This window comes from Aotus nancymaae, unplaced genomic scaffold, assembly GCF_030222135.1.
Source record: "Aotus nancymaae isolate 86718 unplaced genomic scaffold, 86718_ANA_hifiasm-v0.15.2.pri h1tg000033l, whole genome shotgun sequence".
In the NCBI taxonomy this organism is placed as follows: domain Eukaryota; kingdom Metazoa; phylum Chordata; class Mammalia; order Primates; family Aotidae; genus Aotus; species Aotus nancymaae.
Window position 1 is genome coordinate 47,651,113 of NW_026988447.1, and position 25,170 is coordinate 47,676,282.

A 25,170-nucleotide genomic window follows, 5' to 3' on the forward strand; every position below is an offset into this window, starting at 1 on the left:
GATCTTTTAAAAGTTAATCATTTTCTTCAGATTTTAAAAATATTTCATTTAGCACTGAGGGGCCAGTGATGGGGAGGCCTGTTCTTCCCTGTCCATGTGTTCAGTTAACTGTAATCCTTGACTGTAGCATGAGTGTTGAACCTTGAACCATTTATATGGTTCAATTTTTTTTTGCATTTTTAAATAATTGGCTCCTTTTTCCAAAACTCTATGTTATATTGAAGTATTTTAAAGTAAAATGTAGACATTTTAACACTTTGTCTATGAGCACTTCAGCATGTACCTCTTGCAAATGAGAACATTGTTCTACCTAGTCAAATTATCATTATCACAACTAATCAGTGGTAGTCATTCTTAATATTGTCTAATACTTCATCTTATTCAAATTTTCAGAGTTACCCCTACAGTGTCCTTCTGAAGCAGAATTTAGCCCAGGAGCAATCTGGATGTGATGTTCTTAAGTCTCTTTTACTTTAGAAAGGCCTGGATTCTTTAAATGGTTTTTTGTTTTGTTTCGGTTTTCCCTAACACTGTCTTGTTGAAGAGACTAGGCCAGTTGTTTTGGAGAATGTCCCATCTTCTGAATTTGTCTCATTTTTTCCTCCTGGTGTCATTTAGTTTACTACCCTGGTTCTTGTAATTCATAAAATTAGAGTTTTGGTTTAAAGGCATGATTAGAACGAAGCAAACATTTTGTCTAGAAATCGTCACAGGTGATATGTTCTCATCTTGCATCTCACCAGGAGTCACGAAAAACTCTGGTTTTCCCCACAAATGAGGCTGAAATTGAGCACTGGTTTAAGTGACGTCAGCCTGATCCTTCACTGTAAAGTTACATTTCCATCTGTAACTGACTATGGGACCTAAATGCTAATTTATAGTTCATATGTGGGACAGGAACAAACACAGCAAGTCCTGTGTTAGTAGGTTTTGTTAGGATTACTGGCATTGTTTACTATGGTATGATCATTTTATTTGGGTTGGTCAGGAATAGGGCTTCTTGGTTTCTTTTGAAAAACTAACAAGAACATTTTTGAGACAAGTTTTTTTTTTTTTTTTTGAGACAGAATGCAGTGGCATGATCTTGGCTCACTGCAATCTCCGCCTCCCAGATTCAAGCGATTCTCCTGCCTCAGCCTCCTGAATAGTGGGACTACAGGCACGCCCCACCACACCTGGCCAATTTTTTGTGTTGTAGTAGAGATGGGGGTTTCACCATGTTGGGCCAGGATGGTCTCGATCTCCTGACCTTGTGATCTGCCCACCTCGGCCTCCCAAAGTGCTGGGATTACAGGCATGAGCCACTGCGCCTGGCCAAAACAATATTTTTTAAAAGTGTTTTGACTGGGTATCAATTTCAAGACCAATTTTCTCAAAGTTTCCAGGTGCTGCTGTTGGAGTCAGCATAGCATATGATTATGGGTATATGTTCTGGACTCTGAAAAACCTGCATTTAAATCACACTTTTGGAGTTGAGAAAAGCTACAGAATATCTCTTAGTTGCAGTTTTCTCATCTATACTGTATTTCTTAATTTATAGGGTTTTGTATCTACAAGCAGTTAGCACGCATAGTAAGTACAATATACATTGGCTATCAACATCACTCTAATTAGGTACTTTTATATTTCAAAGATATTGCTAAACATTCAAAGTAAACAGCATTTGGTAGTGACAGAACATCAAACACTATTCTAGTATCTGGAATTTCTATTTAGTTAGCTGTATCTATGAACTTCTATATTTTTGAAACACTCTAATGTGTATATATGCGTATTCACTGGGTTATCAGTTATGTGTTCAGTGATGTGCTAATTGATTTTCATGTGAGTTACTAAGAAACCTATGTCTTTGCCAAAAATATTAAGAACTTTAAGGGTATAGTAATGGCATTTTTAACATTATCAGTTATAATATGGATAATTCTAAGTTTAAACGATAAAGCATTTTTAATTATTAATATATTTCTGTGGGAAAAGGCAAGCTTTTGTTGCTTAGAAAAATGCACAGAACACTTAAGTGACACACTGAATGTTAGTTACGTTACAGTTATTGAAGTGATTCCAAAAATTTGTGTTGTGGCCAGGTGCAGTGGTTTATGCTTTGGGACGCCAAGGTGGGAGGATAGCTTGAAGACTAGACTGGGCAATATAGCCAGATCCCATGTCTAAAAAAAAAAAGTTTTTTTTTTTTTTTTTTGGGGGGGTTACAAATGCATTTTAATAATTAGGTAAATTTACAGACACAGAATCTGTGAATAATAAGATCAGCTGCACATATTTCTATTCATTACTTATGTCTAATAATCTCATTAATTTCATTTTGGTGCTTTACTTTAAATAATACACATTTACATAAATATAATATGCATATGAGTAACTCTTCTTCCACAGTGGTTTTTGGCATTTTTAAAATACAAAGCACATTTTGTTTTTAAAAAGTTTTTTTTTTAATTAGCCAGGTGTGGTGGAGCACAACTATAGTCCCAACCACTAGGAAGGCTGAGGTGGGAGGATTACTTGAGCTCAGGATGTTGAGGCTGCTGTGAGCCATTATCACATCACTGTATTCCAGCCTGGACAGAGACGGCAAGACTCTATCTCTAAAAAATAAAAATAGAAATTCATGTTGTAATACAGAGTTCTTTCTTGAGAGACAAATATTTTTTTCACGTAGATAGAAACAGTTCTTCAACAAAGGCCGTATTGATGATGACAGTGAGTTACATAGAAATAATATACAGATGGAAAGAATCACAAGGAAGGCCATGTTAATGTTGAACACACTCATGGGTGAAGTAAAGTCATAGTGCCTTTCTCAAACACTAGCTCGTTGCTGTTTTTCATATGAGGGGATTCTTTGGAAAAGTGATTAAAATATACAAGCAAAAATCCTCCGCAAGTACTTGTAACAAATAACAATCCAGCTTTGTAGAGATTTGTTTTTATTGTAAGTACTCTGATGCTCTGAGCTGACATTCTTTGTTTACCTTTTTTGCACTTGATTTTATAGCTCTCTCATAAGCTTGCATTAAAGCTCTACAACTCTTCTTTCTCTATAATTTGTTTTTCTCATTTAAAGGCTAAGTACTTTCAGATGAGATCATTTTTAATGGCACATGGTTGATAGCAGACGCATTATTGTTGCTTGTCTCAATTTAAGATTCGTTCTTAAGCAAATTTCATCTCAGTCTTACTTGCTTTGTTGAATTCCCACAGGAAAACTACATCATGCTTTTCTGGAGTAGTGGTTACAGTTTCTTCATGAGATGCTGTCACTGTTGACCTTCATCTTTTAATGGTGTCTGTATATTTTGGTAGCTGGCAAGCTTCCTAAATACAAAAGGAATTATTATACTTAAGATACTTAAATTTGATTAATCCAGAACTTGGAGAAAGATGAGCCGCTGGAAAGGAGGCAGCCAGATGTTAGAAAATTAGATAACTTGCGAATGCACATGGACCCAATGAAGTTTAGGTGGAGACATTTTAATTAAAGTTCCTTTTTATGTGCTTAACATTAAAAGCATTTTCCATGTCTTTCAAAACTCTTAAAAGAGTTTTGAACTGTGACATCATATTTTATTTTGTGGATGTGCCGTAACTTACATGGGAATTTAAAATTTGTGGATACTTTCTTTCCTCTTAGGGCATTTTCATTTTTACTTTTTTTGTTGTAAAATTATATAGAACCATATTATCGAGTAGTTAGAATACAAATTCTTCTGATATAAACTGTTCTTTAAAAATTGTTTTTTGCCAGGCGTGGACGCTGACGCCTATAATCCCAACACTTTGTGGGGTTGAAGTGGGAAGACTGCTTGAACCCAGTAGTTCCAGACCAGCCTTGGTAACATAGTGAGACCCCCATCTCTACAGGAAAAAAAATTAGCCAATTGTGGTGGCACATACTGGTGGTCCCAGCTACTCGGGAGGCTGAGGTGGGAGGATCATGAATCCAGGAGGTTGAAGCTACAATGAGTTGTAATTGCACCACTGCACTCTAGCATGGGTGCCAGAGTGAGACCCTGTTTAAAATTTTTTTTTTCTTTGCTCTTTTATTTTACTGTTCATTAAATTTTAAAAAATATTGTATAAACCAAGCTTGTCCAACCCACAGCCTGCAGGTCACATGCAGCCTAGGACAGCTATAAATGTGGCCCAACATAAATTCATAAACTTTTTTAAAACATGATGAGATTTTTTTTTTTTTTTTTTGCTTATCAACTATTGTTAGTGTTAGTGTATTTGATGTGTGTCCCAAGATAAGTCTTCTTCTTCTAATGTGGCTCAAGGAAGCCAAAAGATTGGACACCCCTGGTATAAACTTTACAACAAAGATAGCCTGGTATAAGAATTATTGAGCAGGAAAGAGAACTTGTTTAACAGTTGAGGAAGTTAGGCCCACTGAGATTACATAGTATTCCCGAAGTCACACTGTTAGTGGCAGGCAGAGTCTTCAGGTTTATGGCTTTCAATTTAGGATTTTTTCTTTTATGTTACATTATTTGTAAAATGGCCAGATGTTAATAAGAATAAATACAAATATAGGGCTGAAAGAAATAGGGAAGTCAAGAGAGAAAGTTAAATTTAAGAAGAAAATGATACAGAAGATGTTTTAGGTAGACTGTATTTGAGGTACCATTAGCCATGAGTTGACAACATTCCAGGAGGCTGTAGGAATGCTCAGTGTTTAAGTCTGCTCTGTAGTCAGACACACTTTACCATCTAGTAGTGGTGTAATGTTGGACAAATTATTTAACTTTTGAGCCTCCATTTTCTTATTGGTAAATTTGGTATTATAGCATCATTGGGTTGTAGGGAGGATGAAATGAGTTAATATGTCTAAAAGCACTGTTAGGCCAGTGCCAGGCATACAGGAAGCATTTGATACACGTTAAATATCATTGTTGGAGATGGAAGGGATTGTTTTCTAGAGAAAAATCTAGGATATTAAAAAATGAGCTTTTTCATCCATAGATTACAAACCCTGGATATGGCACAAACTGATAACTGCAGTTAAAGAGCCAATTGTTTATAACCTAATAAATAATTACATTGTTCAATAGAATGGCCTAACTCTATTCTAGGTCTACCTCAAAGCAGTAGCTAAGCCTGGGATTTAGTCAGATGGTGCCATTTATTTGGCCTTTCTCTGTGTATGTGGAAACAAAAGTAAAAATTTTGTATTAATACAATTTGATTAGATAAATAGATTTAAGAATGTTTTGAATAGGGATCAGAAATAGAACCAGTTCAGTATTGGGGAATACCGTTATCTAGGCGAAATATCTTTACACAGAAAATGACTCAGTGTATTAGATCAGAGTACTTCTGCTCCAAAAATTTATTTACAGTTTGTCAGAGGGTAAAAAAGTAGGCAACACTGGAGCTCATATTACAGATAAACTGCTGGGGCTGGTGTGGAAATAATTTTCATAAAGGACAGAGAACATACAGCTTTATGAAATTCACATTGCATTTACTTGAACGAGTTCATGAGTTTTATGTTGATTTCCTCAGTATTGTAATTTACGACTCTTTAAAAGCAGAGTCCTCAGTTTTTTGTTTTTTGTTTTTTGGTATTCTCTTGAAAGCCAGCACAGTTCTGGGTACCAAGAAATACTAGTGACTGGCTGAAGAAATATGTGAATATGTAAATACTATTTTCTTAATTTTAATAAACTAAAAAGTTAGCTAGAAAACCTGATTTTGTGTTACATTATAGTTTCCTGGTTAATGTTTTTTTTTTTGTTGTTCTCAAGTTTATTCTGTTGGGTTTTCTGTTTAGTTTATTTTACTTAAACATTTTTATATCATTAAAATAATAAAAATACAGAAATGGTTAAGAAGAAAATAAAACACCCAAGTACTTTTTTTTTAATTTTCAGTTTTTCATGGGTATATTGGACCCATGTAATGATCGTAATACCCATAGGTAGTTCTTCAATCCATGCCTCTCATCCCCCAGTAGTCCACCATGTCTGTTGCTGTTATGTTCATGTGTGTTTAATATTTAGCTCCCACTTATAAATGAGAACATGTGGTACTTGGTTTTCTGTTCCTGTGTTAATTTGCTTAGGATTATGGCCTCCACCTTCTTCCCTGTTGCTGCTTATCAATGGTGGATTGGATAAAGAAACATCGGCACATGTACACCATAGAATACCATGTAGCCATAAAGAAGAATGAGACCATGTCCTTTGTATGAAGTGATGTCTTCAGAGAGTATTTAAAAATAGATAACATCCCCAGACTCAATGTTTGGGGCTTCTACTCTCCTATCTTATAATCTCCTTTAAGGAATGGGCCTAGTTTGAAGACAATTAACCAGGAATTTTGCTTTTTCCTTGAAAGTGTGTCATATAATCATTAATGTATTTGAAATGCAATATATTTCAGTACCCCTTCCTCAGCCTATCAGTGTATTCTCAGCCAATGCATGACTTTACTGTTTGTTTGTCACTTTTACTAGAGAATTAAAAGCCTTTAGTTTGTTGCCTTTTAGCCCAAAGATTGTATGAAAGTGGTATTAATATTTTAAATCTCCAAAAATGTGGTAGGTAAGCATGCATTATTGTTTAATTTTACCACTAGTGATCTTGAGCATCTTATCCTATGGTCATTGGCCATGGATGTTTCTTCTGTGAATAGCTGGATCCTCTCTATTGTCTATTTTTTTTAAGTTGGCTGCTTTGTCTTTCATTAAAATATAATAATGTCCTAGCACTTTGGGAGGCCAAGGTGGGCAGATTGCTTGAGTTCAGGAGTTTGAGACCAGACTGGGCAACATGGAGAAACCCGGTCTTTACAAAAAATACAAAAAGTAGCTGGCCATGGTGACATGTGCCTATAGTCTCAGCTACTTGGGAAGCTGAGGTGGGAGGATGGCTTGAACCTGGGAGGCAGAGATTACAGTGATCCAAGAGTGTGCCATTGGACAGCCTGGGTGATAGAACCAGACCCTGTCTTTAAAAAATATATATATATATGTGTGTGTGTGTGTGTGTGTGTGTGTGTGTGTGTGTGTGTGTGTCTGTGCAGACACAGACAGGACCAGACCCTGTCTTAAAAAAAAGGAAAAAAATATATATATGCACACACACGCACACACACATATAAACTGTAACGGAAATGTATGCATGTGTATATACATATATATATAAATATATATATATATATATAGATAGATAGATAGATAGATAGATAGATAGATAGATAAAACAAGTTATTACTATTTGTTTCTAGGAGGTTTTTTCGCAAATTGCAAATATTTCTTCCAGTCTGTTGGTTTGCATTTTGACTCTGATTATGGTGTGTTCTGCTGTATAGTAGTTTCCAATTTGTATGTTGTTGACTTTAACTTTTTTAATTTTTGTTTTCTGACTTCTGGGTTTCCTAGGAATTCTGTCTTACATCCAAGGTTTTAAGAATGATGTTCCTATAATTTAGTATAGTAACTTTTTAGTTTTCTTTCTTTTCTTTTTTCCTTCCCTCCCTCCTTCCTTCTCTCTTCCTCCTTTCTCTTGCTTCTTTCTCCCTCCCTTCTTTCTTTCTTTTCTTTTTTCTTTCCTGTATTTAAGCCATCTGGATTTCATCTTTTTGTTATGAGTTTGGGATCAAATTTTATATTCTTCCATATTGGTCCCAGGTTTCCTTATAGCACCTAATTCTGGCTCAATGAATTATACTCATTGAGTATAATTTTCCTTAACAGATTTTTTTTGTGTGTGTGTGTGGCATTTATCTCAGGACAAAGATCCAAGAAGGCTGTTAATCTGCCTTTCTCTAGAGCTTTCTTATCTGGCTTCTCCATCAGTCATCCTGTCTCCTCCTGTTTTGTCCTTAAACTCTCAGTGTTCTCTAAGTCAGTTTCCATATTTGCTTTCATTAATCTCTTTCCTCTAGAGCAGGAGTCTGCAGACTTTTTCTGTAAAGGGCCAGAGAGTAAGCAGACTTTGCAACTACTCAGCGGGGCCACTGTAGCATGAAAGCAGCCGTAGACAATAACTTGGGAATGCGTGTGACATCGTTCCAACAAAACTTTGTTTCTGGACAGTAAAATTTGGATCTCGCTTGATTTTGCACATCACAAATTATATTTTTGTTTTGATTATTTTTCCTGGCATTTATAAAATTTAAAAACCACTCAGCTCATGAGCAACATAAAAACAGATAGCGTGCTGGATTTGGTGCACAGGTCGTATTTTGCTGACCTCTCCTCTAGAGTGACCAAGGGCTTCTTCTCTCCTATCCTCTATCTTCCTTGTAAAAAGGAGTCACAGGTCTCAGGCACACAACTCCAAGCAGTTTTTTTCTTTGAACCAATGTTGGTATATACATAAACATATTAAAAACAATACGTTTCCGTTACTCATCTTCCACTCTCAAATTCTGGGAATTACAGCTTTTGCATGATTTTTGAATTTTATTTTCTGTGAGTGTTAAGCTTTTCTCTTGTTTAATGCATTGTAATTTTTTTTAGATGGAGTCTCGCTGTGTTGCCCAGGGAGGCTGGAGTGCAGTGGTGCAATCTCGTCTCACTCACTGCAACCTACGCCTCCCAGGTTCGAGTGATTCTCCTGCCTCATCCTCTCAAGTAGTTAGGATTACAGGCGCATGCCACCATGCCCAGCTAAGTTTTGCATTTTTAGTAGAGACAGGGTTTCACCACATTGGCCAAGCTGGTCTCGAACTCCTGACCTCAGGTGATTCAGTTGCCTTGGCCTCCCAAAGTTCTGGGATTACAGGTGTGGGCCATGGCACCCGGCCTATTGTAAATATTATATAAACGTATTTTCTTTGGGAGAGGATATATTTTCTACTGTAAGTAATCTTTAAAACAGTTGAATTTTTTTTCATAGCCTCGTAGAATACTATTGCAAGGTCATTTTGGTTTAAAACATATTTTTCTAGGAACATCAGTGCTTTCATTGCACAGAAAGTTTTATTTTGGAACAACAAATTTTTAAATAAAATACTTTATTTTGGAGACGTAAAATTATTTTGGAACAACAAATTTTTAAATAAAATACTTTATGTGCATTAAAATATTTGAAAATGTTTGCCCCTGATTAGATATAGCTCTATATCTATGGAGAAAGATATAGGTCTTTCTCCATAAGAAAATCCGAAGTTTAGTGATGCAAGTCAGAGCTTACTTAATAGTCTTCTGGGCCATCATCTTGTAATCTGTAATACAAAATAGCACAGACATGCATTTGTTCAGTCTCTTATAGGCCATAAATTACTTCCATAAATATTCCTTTGAAATTTACTTTAAAATAAAGAAATTAATTAATTAAACAACATTAAAACCAGAAAATGTTAAAATATTGATTGATCCTTTCTTCCTCACCATTCCCCCAACTTTACTTTTGGGGATGAAGGAAAGTAAAAACTATAGTGTTTGTTTAAACTAAATACCAAATGATCTTTAGATAAATTGCTTAGCGGTGAAAGATATATTATTTATCAACTGTCGGGGGTATGTGGGGATTCCTTAACAGCGCCAGAAGAGGGAAGGGAACCAGCATTTACTGAGCTCCTACTTTGCATCTGTTTAATTCCTACAATCCTGCAAGTTAGCCCTTATCACCTCTGTGTTCAGTTGTTGCATTCTCGGCCTGGAAGGTTTTAGTAAGTTCCCCACGGTAGCCCAGCTTGTTGAATATAGAGCCCAAATTGGAACCTCAGAGTCTATGTCCACATGTACTTGCCCACTTCAAAGACTGAGCTTGGAAAATACAAGTTTTTTGACATGGTCATTAATATACAAATATTTATACATGATTAGTGTACTCTTCTATAGGCATATAGACATACTTTGAAACAACTGTAAACGTTATTTAGAACAATCCTATTAATTGAGCATTTATTGCTTCTTTCCAGAGTAGACATGACTTTCTGTTCTACCATTACATTTACCTTAGCAAAACAAACAAATTCACAAAAGTGTCATTTTGACAATATCATTTGTGTTAGGATTCCTTTGTGTTAGGACTCCAATATCATTTGTGTTAGAATTCCAAATGTTTTCCTCACATTTGTCCTATTAGTTCTAGATATTAGTCTTTAATTTTTGTTGGGGCAGATTGCTCAGAGTCCGCTGTGTTACAAATAGCAGATAGTGATTCAAGTGTCAGGATTCTAAATTTTAAAATGTTAACTCCATGAAAATGCCTTCCTTAAGCAATCTTCTTTTCCTCAGCTTCCTCTATACCTCCTGTAATATTCCTTTATCCTTCCTCTTGGCACACCCTTTGAATTTTAAACTGAAAGTGAGTCAGGCAATGATGGAACATTCCCTAAGTATTTGCTCTAATGATGTTGTTGTTGTTGTTGTTGTTATTATTATTATGATTTTGAGACAGGATCTTACTCTGTCACCCAGGCTGGAGTGCAGTGGCATGATTATGGCTCATTGCTGCCTTGACTTCCTGGGCTCCAGTGATCCTCCCACCTCAGCCTCCCAAATAGCTGGGACCACAGGTGTGTGCCACCATGCCTGGCTGATTTTTGTATGTTTTTGTACAGATGGGGTTTTGCCCTGTTGCCCAGGCTGGTCTCAAACTCCTGAGCTCAAGCAGTCCACCCTCCTTGGCCTCCCAAAGTGCTGGGATTACAGGCATGAGTCACTGCGTCTGGCCCTCTAATGATACTAAAATAGGTTTTAACTTTTAGACGTTTTGTTTTCTTAGACGTGTTCATTTAAAAGAAACTTCCATGGTATCTAGTAAAATTAGTCAGGCTCCTTTTTAGCCACAAAATTGATATCTAAGACTTTACCATTACTGGGGTATTACAATCATTTAGCACACTTTTTTCCTTTAATATATTTTTGTTGTAAATTCTGAAGTTATAATGCTATAAGAAAAGAGCAGCTAAAATAATGGGGGAATAGATGCAGTGTCAGTGAAAAACAAACTAAAAATATAAGTGCTATAGTCTAAAAATTAAAAGCCTAAAAAGGACTGAAAATGCAGTATCTGAAATTATTAATCATTTTAACAGGTTTGTGATCGTCACTTAAATCTGGGGTTCTAAGAATATGCCATCACTTTGAATTGTGGGAGAAGTAAATTTACTACAAATAAACTTGAATAAAGAGATGTTTTTGTTAGAAATAGACTTGGCTGCCAGATGTAGTGGCTCATACTTGTAATCCTATCACTTTGGGAGGTTGAGGTGGGAGGATTGCTTGAGTGCAGGAGTTCAAAACCAGGCTGGGCAACATAGTGAAACCCCATCTCTACAAAAAATTAAAAATTCACTAGACATGGTGGTATGCACTTGTAGTCCCAGATACTCAGTAGACTGAGGTGGGAGGATCACTTGAGCCCAGGAGGTCAAGGCTGCCTTAAGCCATGATCACGCTGCTGCACTCCAGCTGGGGCAACAGAGTGAGACCCTTTTTCAAAACAACAAAAACAAAAAAGAAATAGGTTTGGCTGTGAGTAACAAAGAGCTAAAAATAACACCAGTTTAAACAAGTTTAGAGCCGAGTTTATTTTACTCTCAGGAAAAGAGACTAGAGGTAGCCAGTTCAAGAGTAGTTTGGTCGTTCTGCAGTCACTGGGGCCCTGGCTCTCTCTTGCTTGCATTTCTGTCATCCTTAGTATGGGACCCTATGACCCAGGATAACTTACTAGTCTCTATATATCCTTGCAGTCAGGAAGAGGAAGTGGAACAAAGATACTTCCTACAAGTAATGCATGGCACTTCCACCTAAATATCACTGGTCAAAACTTATGGCTGGGTACAGTGGTTCACACCTGGAATCCCAGCACTTTTGGAGGCTGAAGTAGGAAGATGGCTTGAGGCCAGGATTTCAAGACCAGCCTGGGCAACATACTGAAACCCACCTCTTCAAAATAAAAAATAAAAAGAAAATTAGCCAAGTGTGGTGGCATATACCTGTAGTCCTAGCAACTCAAAAGTCTGTGGTGAGAGGATTGCTTAAGTCTAGGAATTAAAGGTTGCAGTGAGCTATGATTATGCCGCTGTACTCCAGCCTGGGCGACAGAATGAGACTATGTCTCAAACAAAACAAAAACAGAAACAAAACTTAGGTGCCTAAGTTGGGAGCAAAGTTTTATTTGGGGATGACGAAAAAGTTCTGGAGATGGATGGTGGCGATATTATAGAATTATGTCAATGTGCTTAATCACTATAAACTAAAAATGTTTAAAATGGTAAATTTTATGTTATGTATACTTTTCCACAAACAAACAAACTTAGTCGTCAAGAAGGAGGGGAAGCAAAAATGTGGACTTTATTTTGGATAGCCATTGTCCTAAAAATCTGAAGTTCCATTACAAACGAAGAAAAGGAGGTTAAATATTGGGGAGTACCTAGCAGTCTTTGAAACGTGAAATTGCTGAAAATATAAAGGGCAACAAACAAATACACAAAAAGAAATACAGAAAGTCATGCATGACCTATGAAGTGAATTAATAAGCAGGAATTAATAATTATGCTTTTACTCGGGGGGAAAAAAATAAAGGACCAACCTTTGGTGTCTAATCCAGAATCCTTATGTTCTTATATTTGTTTAGTGGCATTGCCAAAGCATGGCATCAGGCATATTTTGGGGAAGGATCTGGCCCAGTTATGTTGGATGAAGTACGCTGTACTGGGAATGAGCTTTCAATTGAGCAATGTCCGAAGAGTTCCTGGGGAGAGCATAACTGTGGCCATAAAGAAGATGCTGGAGTGTCTTGTACCCCTCTAACAGGTAAGGACCTCACTCCATTCATATACTAGTTCTTGCCTCCAGTACCATGTGGGCTTGCCTCAGCTTCCCTTCTCCTTAATTTCAACAGCATTACCAAATGAGCTTACAAATAAATTCACCAAATAAAACAAAAAGAACGCAAACTGTACATTAAGATACCTTCTTTTTATTCATAGTTACTCCTGAATTTTTCGATTTAAGGCTATATAGTCTTGTAAAGCTGGATCAGAAAATAGGACTTTTTTGCAATATGTAGTACCCAGTAGTCAAAATCAGTGTGTAATGATACATTTCAGATATTAGGTGAAATAATTACATCTTTAGTTCATTTATCTATTAATGTTTCTTGACTCAGAATGTGTTTAGAGCTGGTATTGATGCAATTGTTGAATAAAGCACACTGTGAAAGAAAGCAAGTTAACTTTGCTGTGCACAATTTTCAGACTATTCCAAAGATAGCATACTTGTCAAAATGAATCGTTTGTTACAAGAAGGGCATATATGAGTGCAAACTGGTGTGTGTGTATGTACTTATGTGTTTAGGGAGAAGAAGGAAATGGACAAGGCAAGAGAAGTTGAGTCATCAGAAACCATTTGGTAAAAAGAACTTTAAAAAAATGTTTTGTTTACATATTTCTTTAATGAAAATCAGTAACTTCTTAGAGTCTATGAAATACCAAGTTTATATCTTTCTGTTGACGTACTTCTATACATGCAGTTGTTTTTATTAGCAGATTAACATACTAATACACAATAGAAATACATTTATGCCAGATTTTAAGCCCGAGTACTTCATTTTCTTGAACTGCAATTTTCCCCTCCTTCAGGGAGGAGAGTCTTGTAACGTTGCTATTATGCCCAGATGATATAATACATGCCATGATGCTTTGCAGGCAGTAAAGTAGTATATTAATAAATGATTTGTTGCTCAGAGACCTTTACTTTAGTAGATCCCTGAGATTCATGAAAAGTGTGACCCTTACCCAAGATTATTTGTATGTTTCATTGAGAATCTTTGGATTATTTTGGATGGAAATGGCTTTTAAATCTACTTTTTTTGGAATTACATTTATTATACTATTTATTTGGTTATAAGCTCTTTATAGAGTTGTAGGCAAATTAATTATCATTTGAGTTAATAAGATTCAAATTCAGATCTGTATTATCAATAAAAGAACAAAGGCGAGACATATCTTCTAGTTTTTATAATTCATGAATGCCTAACAAATACAGATGCATTGACATGACAGACTGCCCTTTATCCGGAATAGTTTTTTTCTGTCTTCTTATTTCAATATATTTTTTTCATTTGCAGTTAAAATTCTGAGCTATTTCCAAGTTACTATATTTTCTTACTTTTTAAATTTAAATGCCATGTATTGCTCTGACTTAAGACTCAAGTTATAGGAAATATCTGAAATATTATTTAATCTGGAGAAATCTAAATAGGTACTTCGAAATTATATCAGGATATATTTTCCTACTTAGAGAATAGGAATGCTGGTAAAAAGGAAATATATATATGAGTGTGTGTGTATATATATACATATGTGTGTATATATGTAATATATATGTGTATATGTATATACACACATATATACACATATATATATACACACACACACATATATACACACATGTGTATATATATATTTTTTGTTTGTTTGTTTGTTTTATTTTTATGAGATGAGTCTTGCTCTGATGTCCAGGCTGGAGTGCAGTGGTGCGATCTCTGTTCACTGTAACCTCTGCTTCTTGGGCTCAAGAGATTCTCCCGCCTCAGCCTCCCAAGTAGCTGGGATTACAGGCGTGTGCCAACATGCCCAGCTAATTTTTGTATTTTTAGTAGAGATGGGGTTTCACCATGTTGGCCAGGCTGGTCTTGAACTCCTGACTTCAGGTGAACCAGCCATCTCGGCCTCCAAATGCTGGGATTACAGGTGTGAGCCACTGTGCCTGGCTGGAAAGAATATTTCATTAGGATGGAAATGTGTTATGTCAAACTTCAGTAACAGTGCAATAAGCTTGGGTCATTTCGCACAGATGTAATATAAATTTAACAAAAGGCTTAGAGGAGGCCTAAATATGGTGATATTTCTTGTGAAATGAAAATGTTGTTTTGCCTTTTTTTGAAAGTTGACTTGCTTAGTCTCTGTGTCTCCTCCTTGTCACAGATGGGGTCATCAGACTTGCAGGTGGGAAAGGCAGCCATGAGGGTCGCTTGGAGGTGTATTACAGTGGCCAGTGGGGGACTGTCTGTGATGATGGCTGGACTGAGCTGAATACATACGTGGTTTGTCGACAGTTGGGATTTAAGTAAGGTCCATTAATATAAAGGCAGTTAAATGCCAGATTATATCGTTAAAAGTCTTATTATGTTAATCCCTACTTTTTTTTATAGTAGTAAAAATACATGTAATTTTTATAGTAATAAAAATACATGTTCTTTCCTACCTGTATATGTAAGTACAACAGTGAAAAATAATGACATTTTCTAAGGTGATGAATAACCACCCCTTGCTATTTATTTCATTTACCTTTCCTGCCATGACCCCTCTTCTTGAATAAGTGGTTGAAGCCAGGGGTGACTTCTAAGTACCCTTGTGTCTATTCAAGTAAGACTTCGACTGCTCATTTTTATTCTGACACGTCATTACTATTGGATGTTTTTAGTTTTGACATCATTGTCTAAAATTGCAGAGAAGTCCAGTGTCAAGTACTTTGGTATTACGTTATTCCCTTTCTCTGAATGTGATGATAATAACATCACTTTTCTTTGAGAAAAACAGCCCTCTTGTTATGAGATGACCTTTAGAACTCGCCTTTGACCTCACTCTCTTAAAAGCTGAGTATCACACTTTGGGACATATATTTTATGCCACACACATAATGCATTCCAGAGTAAAGGCTTAAGTTGGTCGAAGTGACTACAAATGATGCCTTTGAGTTAAATATTTGAATGAAAGCTATGAATGCCCATTCTCTCTTGTTTTCCATATTTCTATGTCAGGCTTGAAGTGATTGTCTCATGCTTAAAAAAACTGGCAGAATTATTTCATTTCAGTTTGATTAGAGCTGATTGCAGATATTCACTACGCTTTAAAAACATACCTTCATTCAAGCTAGGGAAAGCCATGTTAAACATATATTTTTAAATTTATAAAATAATGTAAAACCATTGGAAAATGATGAAAATAAAAAAACTCCATAATTTTTCATACTTATGCTATTATAATAATTTGTGTACACCACTTCATATCAGCTCTAGTAATGGACATGTAATTTTTTATCCATGTTTTTAACCTTATATTGCTACATAGTCATAATTTTAAATGATAATATTAATCAAATTTTCATACTGTAATTTACTTATTATTAGTTTAGCTTACTTTTTCCTGTGATAAGTAATGCTATCATGAAGCTACAATATTCATATAATTTCCACCTATTTTGACTTTTCTTGGGCAGAGAAGTTATTGTAATTATTGGGAAAAAGGGTATGATATTACAGCCAAATAAATGCAATATACTGACAATTAACAAGAATTGCTTAATAAACATCACTTTATATTTAAGTGAATCTGTTAGACTACCAACTATACTGTTTTCACAGATTTAGAGAGATTCATAAAATCATATAATTTCTGTTTTCATATTTAGAGAGATTCGTAAATCCTGTTGTTTTTATTTTTCACATTTTTTCCTTATTAATGAAAACAATTGACACTGATTTTAAAAAATATTTTATTTGTTTACAAATCTATGCATGGAGTAATCATATTTATTGATTTTAAAAGTGTTCTCAATAATGTGTGTAAAAAGCTCTAAATGATTGTGTTAGAAGGTAGTAAAAGCATGTGTTACATTTGAGTTTACAAAGGAATTTTTGAAAAAGAATGTTCTTTTGTAATGAGAAAACGTAAACTTTGGGTTTCTTTGTACAATTGCAATTCCAAAGTAAAATGACTTCCTGTTATTTGTTATGTAGTTGCTATGGACAGATGATAATCTGATGCATTTTTTGAAAAAACGGTTTGTAAGTTAAAAATGAGCAATATGCAATTTAGGCTTATTACTTTTCTAGCTGAGGCTTGATTAGTCAGCAAAATAAAAGGGAAAAAACACAATGCTTATTTCATTGTTTTAGTTTATTAAAATGTTCATCTTGTCAAATAAATTTAATAAATATTTACATAGAAAAAAATGAAGAAAATTCATGCCAGATAGAAAGATCTCTTCATATTCTTAGTACAGAAATAATAAAAATATCAAGTAAGGGAATTATTATGAATAAGAGTTGGATTTTATAGACTGTTAGAACTGAAAGACATCTTAAAGATTTGTAAGTTTAGTGATTTCTGGAGGTTTGGATTTTATGGAAGAAAAGGAAATAAAATTGGGAGAATGAAAGAAGGTACCGATTGACTTACTTTCTAATTTAAAAGTTTTTTCAGATCTTTCCTATTCTATTATATAAATAAATGTATATTTATTATACATTTAGGTTTTTTTCTGTAGTGCAGTGTTACAGATAAACTCAATTGGAATGCAAATATAATTGATAAAAATGTTGAAAGTTGAATTTTCATACCTTATGAAAAGCTAAGAACATTGTAATTCTGATTTTGATGGGCTGAAATCTAAATGTAATCATGGATTAGGTATAGTGCTTGAGCAATCACTGAACTAATCCACCCTTTTCATTTTGAAAGAGAGAAAACCAAAGAGGCCTAGAGAAGCTGCTGAAATCAAATGAGTTCAGAGGGTGCATCAGAAGCAAAACGAGACAGGTGTTCTCACTTTCTGCACAATTTCTATGGTCAGAGATTTGAGAGTGATCTCTTCATTCTCTCTGGTGAGATAAATTGTAGGCAAAACGCAAGAATGAATGGGGAAAAAGGATTAATTTTTCCATTTGTTATTCATGGAAATAATCAAACATTTTTAAGGTGATTAAAACGTGATGGAACGAACATAGCTCTTAAAACTGAGCCCCCAAGGTAGGAGAAATAACAGATACTTATCCTCTGAAGTCATGACACTGAATTAGATTGCTTGTGTTAAATGTTTTGCGGTTCCCTGAAACAAGTGACAGCGGTTCTTCACATAGTATTTACTTAATTGTCACAGATACGGTAAACAAGCGTCTGCCAACCATTTTGAAGAAGGCGCAGGGCCCATATGGTTGGATGATGTCAGCTGCTCAGGAAAGGAAACCAGATTTCTTCAGTGTTCCAGGCGACAGTGGGGAAGGCATGACTGCAGCCACCAGGAAGATGTTGGCATTGTCTGCTACCCTGGCAGCGAGGGACACAGGCTTTCTCTGGGTGAGGACTGGCTGCAGCTCTCAAGTTTTCATAATTCAATAGCCATTGCACCTCTAACCACTGGCCTAGAATGTGAAATGTTTCTCATCTTTGGCTTTTTTTTTTTTGGTCCATTTTCCATAACTGTCTAATTTTCAGTAATTTTTATGTAGAGAAAAATAATCTTTGGAGTCTCTGCATCAACATTATGAAATTTCTACCCCTAAATTGTTTTTCTTCACTTAGAAAATTAAGTTTCTCCCTAAAAATGTTTATAATCATCTGTATCTGAACAGTGGAATAAAGAAACTGCAGTATCTAATTCCCCTTACTCCTTGGTCACTTATTCTGATTTTCATTTACCTTGAATTCTAGTGAGCTATTTGGGACAGGATTAAAAAAAAGACTATTCTCCTTTCCCTGTCTCATGGTTCATTTCTTCTCTAGTCCTGAAGCCTTGTCATTTCTTGGTCACCAGCCATCCATTGCTCTTTTAAGTTGCTCAGTAGTCTTCTAAGTAGATTCCTTAATAGCTCACATATCTTTCTAACGTAACTTATTATTTTAGAAACCCACCAGGACCTCTGTTACTCTTCATTTACATTTTTTTAGACTTGTTGTTGGATAAAAGGTAAGTAGCTCCTCTAACAGTCTTGAAATAATTATGGATAAAGATCTTCTTGAGAGTAGAGAACAGTTAAACATTCTTGACAAGTTTCTTAATGTCTGGTGAGGAGGGCAGAATATATATGAATGAAAAATACAGAGGGAAATATTCAAAATACTTTGTAGTATGCGATCACAGCTTTTCATATACCTATCTCTGTGTGTGTGTATATGTACATGAATAGATGTTAAAATAGCCATAGGTAATCTTTACTTGTAACCTTGGATTGAATCAACTCTCCTGTATTCTCCTGTTTTGAGACTGTGAAGCTGAAATCTTCATGTTATAAAATAACAAAACTTTTTGAATCTCAGTATTAACCATATTGTATACTTTAGATTTGTCAAAGTCTGTGGCTGATTCTTCCATTGTACTCTACACCACGAGATCTTGGTGACACTGCATTAATCTAGCATTATACCAAGTAGAAGTCTATGTTTTTACTCCATCCCTTGCAGGACAAATTTTCATTTTTCTTTCTTTTTATTTCGTTCTCCTTTTCCCTCGCCCCTTATTCTTATGAAATATTTGTGATTCTCCCAAGATTATGTGATAGATGAATTGCATGTGGTTGGGAGAGATAGAACTTGTTTGCTGGAAGTGGATCATCTCAGCCCCAGATAGCAGGGATTGGAATCATGGCGTGATCTATGCAAATATGCTTTGCCAGCTCCCAGTGATGAAATACTCTGTGATCTGAGTTCTCTGTAGGCCTATGTTGTTAAATACATCATATGGTTGGAATAACTAATCTTTTCAGTTCCCTTGAAAATCTTTTTAATTCTAGGACTCTAGATGTGTTTTTTTTTTTTTTAAATTTAAAAACCTGAGGATGATAATCATTAATAAAACACATGGTCATTATTATGAATCTCTTTGGTTCTAATCTCAGTAATGTGTCTATTCACTAAAGTCATTTGTCTGAAGAACATTATGTCTGAGCCAAATGTCCTTTTGGGATAGAATCATTTTTCTGTTTGTTCATTCATAGATCATTTAGCGTCCCACCTATTAAAAACTACTGTATATTTATTTATTTATTTTTGAGACAGAGTCTGTCTCTGTTGCCCAGGCTGGAGTGCAATGGCACAATCTTGGCTCACTGCAACTTCCGCCTCCTGGGTTCGAGTGATTCTCCCTGCCTCAGCCTCCTGAGTAGCTGGGATCACAGGTGCCCACCACCACACCCAGCTAACTTTTGTATTTTTAGTAGAGACGGGGTTTCACCATGTTTGCCAGGCTGGTCTCAAACTCCTGACCTCAGGTGATCTGCCCGCCTTGGCCTCCCAAAGGGCTGAGATTACAGGCATGAGCCACCATGTCTGGCCTAAAATTAGGCTTTTAATGTGTATGTATGCATGCTAGAATTTATCTTTTTTCTAAAAGACAGTATTATTTTCTAAAAATAATATGTTACAGGAAAAATTAAAGAGAACTACTGAAAGTCAGCTTGAAATGTACAATTAAAGATAACTGTATACCTATAGGATTGTTTAGTTTTCTCAAAAACTTAATATTTATTTAAGATTTTAGAAATAAAACATGTTGTGTATTATTGTTTCTGTAGCAACATGAACTTAATAGTGACAGTATGGATAGAATGACTTTTGTCATCCAATTTCCCTTCAAGAATTAAGAATTCAATAATTTTATAGAAAGAATGGCTAAAATTAAGTTCAGAAATATTATATGCATTATTTTTACAAAGCATGTAAGTTAGACTTTAAAAATACCTTATCATTTTTATTTTTAGAGTACATTAAAAACTGCCTGTGAAACTACTGGAATGGAACATGTAGATCTAATTTCATGTACAAATATTTTCTTAATTTTGAACCAAATATCCAAAAATATAAAAAATGAAAACCTTAAGAAAAGAACTTCATCGGTTTGATTTTGGTATCTGAGGGTACTTTTCACTTTCTCTTCTTGCAAAGAACCCCCAAATTTCAGATAAATTAATAAGAAATATGAAGTTTCAATATTGTGTTATAGCTAAAACTCCCAAGTTTTTATTCAGCTAATAGGAAGCAGTGCATACATAGAGTTGGCACTCCATAACATTTGTTGAGTAGTAGGTATAATAAAATAATTCACAGTTTTATGATGCTATTCATTCATTCAGCAAACAGCAATTGCATATCCTCTATATGCCAGGCACTGTTCCACATTCTGAGGATACAAACTTGAGGAAGGTGGGCACTTTGAATTCAAGGCTGCAAGAGACATTATGAAAGTGGATAAAATTTTTATTGATGTGTCTCCTCTCCCTCAAAAAAGTATTCCCCATCTGATTTTATAGCTGATTTAAAAGAACAATTGTGTTTTGTAGAGTCGCTCATGCTTTAGCATCAGTTTGCTTGTTTGGGCTTTTCTAATACTTTTGAATCATGACTTAGGTTTTCCTGTCAGACTGATGGATGGAGAAAATAAGAAAGAAGGACGAGTAGAGGTTTTTATCAATGGCCAATGGGGAACAATCTGTGATGATGGATGGACTGATAAGGATGCAGCTGTGATCTGTCGTCAGCTTGGTTATAAGTAAGAAAAATCTAATTATTTGAGGTGGTTACTGATGAGCATATCTGATTTTTTAAATGCTTTTCTAATGAGTTACTTCTTAAAACGAGCTTCTCTCATTCATTTGAAAATACTGGCCACATATTGATTTGATCCAGAATTATATAAGGAGTAATAAGTAGAGCCTACTCACATTTTTCTGTCTTCTCACAAGAAATATTATGTCACATGAGAAATGTAGCTTTTTATCTAATAACAAAATAGTCTAATAACTCTGACTAGTCATAATACTGCTTGTATCACTTCTATCAGTTAACCTTTTCTCTGTGATTGATGTTTCAACACTGTGGCCTTTTAAGAGACTGTACAGTTACTGAAATTACTGTTGGTTCTCATTTATCATAATAGTTAAAAAGTCGCTCTGGACGCTGAATTAGCAAATGCTGAGCCATTGCTCCTAGAGCCGAGGTCACTGCTCTCCCTTCTTGTTTCAGCTTTCATACTTGTAAACAGTTGTCCTTTTTTACAGTCTATATGGTGCCATTTTTTTTTTTTTTTTTTTGCATTTCTGTGCTTTCTTTGTTGATGACTTCACTGTTAAAAATGGCCCCCATTTGTACTACTGAAATGCTGTGTAGTGTTCCGAAGTGCAAAAAGGCTGTGATGTGATTTAAAGAGAAAATGCATGCATTAGGTTAGCTTCACTCAGGCACAAGTTACAATAAGAACATGGCACTAAACAGAATGTGAGAAGGACGCTTGTTTACAGTATGAGAACAGAAAAAGGAAGGCAGATCATCTCCTGTTTTACTGGCTCTGCATGTGTCATGAATGACTGTGAAAGCACCCTAAGTAATGATTTTGAAGTAATGAAAATATGGAAAATGTTATAATTCAGAGGGCTATAAATTTAAGATAATATACATAAATTCCCTAGCTCAGAGTAGATTACTAATAGTAATTTGGATTTAAAAATATATCCTTAATTATATATCTATGTACATCTTAAATATTGAACCGTTCATATGGTTATTTTCTATAAAGAATACATGTTTATTTTAAAAAGCATTTCTGTTTTAATAAAGGTTCAGATTTGGGGGGTAAACTTAAAAATCAAAATTGTTCCTGGTTACTCAATACTACTTCAATTTACAGCTGTTTTGGACCCATTTGCAATTCCAGTTATCCTACAGCCAATGAATCCTTTATTTATGAAAGAAATTTTCAGTTTTCAAAATATGGGGCAGTAGAGGAAAGTAGGGGGAGTCTACGTTAGATGTGAAAGGAATTTAGTCAGTGATTAATTTTAAATTTCTTTTACTCACTGTATTTCTATCACTCCTTTTTCCATTTGAAAAAAAAATTCTTGTTCTTGCATTTCATTCTCAGTACATTTCCTCACTCCAAATCAGCCATTAAAAGATATTGCTCTTTGAGACTGGTTTCTTGGCCATATTTTAATTTTATTGTTTTGGTGGAGGTGATCCAAGAAACCTAGTATTACCTATGGAGGTATGAAGGGAAGGATTGGCACCAAAGTTGATTCTCAAATTGTGTGTCTCAGCCAAGTTTAAGGAGAGAAAAATTTCCTAAGCATGTTCATCAAGCATCATCAACACACATAGAGTTGTATGTTATTACTTGAATTTCTTTCTAAATTTTTCATTGCTTTTTATTTATCATCATTAATACAGTTAGGATATTTGTCCCCACCCAAATCTCATGTTGAGATGTAATCCATAATGTTGGAGGTGGGATCTGGTGGGAGGTGTTTGGATCATGGGGGTGGATCCCTTATGAATGGCTTAGGCCATCCCCTTGCTGATAAATGAACTCATGCTCTGAGTTCACATGGGATCTGGTTGTTTAAAAGTGTGTGGCACCCTCCCACCCGCTTGTTGCTGCTACTTTTACTGTGTGACCTGCCTGTTCCCCCTTCACCTTCTGCCATGATTGAAAACTCCCTGGGATTCAGCAGAAGCCAAGCAGATGCTAGCACCATGTTTCCTGAAAAGCCTGTAGAACTATGAGCCAATTAAACCTCTTTTCTTTATAAATTACCCAGTCACAGGTATTTCTTTATAGCCATAGAAGAATGGCCTAACACAATCATTTAGTCAATTTAACATTTAACTCAAAAGTGAATTTAGCCTCATATTAGGTTGGCTATGGTCAAAACAACAAAGGATAACAAGTGTTGGTGAGGATGTGGAGAAACTAGAACCCTTATACACTGTTGGTGGGAATGCAGAATGGCGCAGCCACTGTTGAAAATAATATGGAAACAGTATGGAAACGGTTCCTTAAAAAGTTAAAAATAGAACTACCATATGATCTAGATAACTCATTTCTGGGTATATGGCCAAAAGAATTGAAATTAGGATATCAAAGAAATATCTGCACTCCCATGTTCATTGCAGCATTATTTGCACTAGCCAAGATATGGAAACAGCCTAAATGAATGGATAAAGAAAATGTGTGTGTGTGTGTATACTGTTGTGTATATATATACAGTTACTGCATATACAGTTGTGTGTGTGTGTGTATATATATATATACACACACACGTATACAGTTACTGAAAGACAAATACTGCATGATTCCACTTATATGAGATATCTAAAATAGTCAAACTTATGGAAGCAGGAATAGAATGGTGGTTATCAGGAGCTGGGAGGAGAAGAAAATGGGAAATTATTTTTCAATGAGTATAAAGTTTCTGTCATGCAAGATGAATAAGTTCTAGAGACTGCTGTACAACATAGTACCTACAGCTAACAATATGGTATTATATAGTTCAAAATATGTTGAGGGTATAGATTGCATTTGTGTTCTTCCCAAAAACAAATGAAGACAGAAACAGAACATAAGCAAAAAACAAAACAAACAAACCTCAGAAAAGAACACAAGGAAATTTTTGGAGGTGATGGATATATTTAGCATCTTGGTTGTGGTAATGGTATTACAGATACATGCATATGTCCAAACTGATGAAAATTTTTTATATCAATTATACCTCAATAAAACTTTAAAAAAGTGATTTTAGATGAGAAACACAATCTTGATTAAGTGAACGAAAGTTTTTTGCAACTTTCAATATTTCTGTAATATTTATCAATCAAGAACAGCATCGAAAGATTTTATAATTGTGTTTTAAAGTTTCATAAATAATTCAGTGATTTAATGTTACTATAACAAATTGGATAACATAATCTGCAATTTGCCATCAAATAGTATTTAAATGAGAATTGTTTAGCTGTTTGGGTAATCTAAATATACTTGAATATTTTTATAATTTCCCACTGAGGGGAAATTGGATTTTATGTAAGAATACATACATTTCATATTAAAATATATTTTAAATATATATTTAAACAATGTATATTATTTATATATACATTGTTTAAATATATATAGTATAATATGTATTTAATATTTATATATTAAATATATTTATATAATGTATATTGTTTAATTTATATATAAATTAAATAATATATATATTTTAAATATATACATATAATTATAAGCAGGTATGTGACTACAGTAGAGGATCTTTTTTTCTCCATGTCTATTTTGAATCACGAAAAATCTTTAATAAAGTATTTATTTGTAGAAATCAATCCAGGAAACTTTGAAGCTGTTAAAAGGCTTGCACCTCATAAATAGGAAATTCAGAGATCTGTCCTCCAGCCAGCTCTATAATGCATGAAGATTACACCTTGGAAACACTGAGAATCAAAATAGTATTAGAAAGCCTTTTCACAATGGGAAAAACAGAAATGAGATAATAAAAAAGGATATGTGAATGGTGACTAATACAGATATGCTTAAAGTGAACAGAAAAGTAAAAGGCATTATTTAATGATGCATTACATAATGTCTGACAAAGTCCAGAGTATGAGCATATTGTTTATAGATTGTTGCTAGAGAGTTTGTTGAGA

The 25,170-nt window shown here is 34.8% G+C and overlaps 1 protein-coding gene across 1 annotated transcript in view; it reads left to right on the forward strand.

Annotated features, from left to right (window-relative positions):
* The window catches only part of PRSS12 (serine protease 12), a 74,118-nt gene that overhangs the window by 24,278 nt on the left and 24,670 nt on the right, over nt 1-25,170 (forward strand). Inside the window, exons 5-8 of the mRNA XM_012473059.3 lie at nt 12,555-12,733; nt 14,908-15,049; nt 17,864-18,060; nt 21,106-21,247. Coding sequence (XP_012328482.2) covers nt 12,555-12,733; nt 14,908-15,049; nt 17,864-18,060; nt 21,106-21,247 — 660 coding nt within the window. The remainder of the gene's footprint in view (nt 1-12,554; nt 12,734-14,907; nt 15,050-17,863; nt 18,061-21,105; nt 21,248-25,170) is intronic.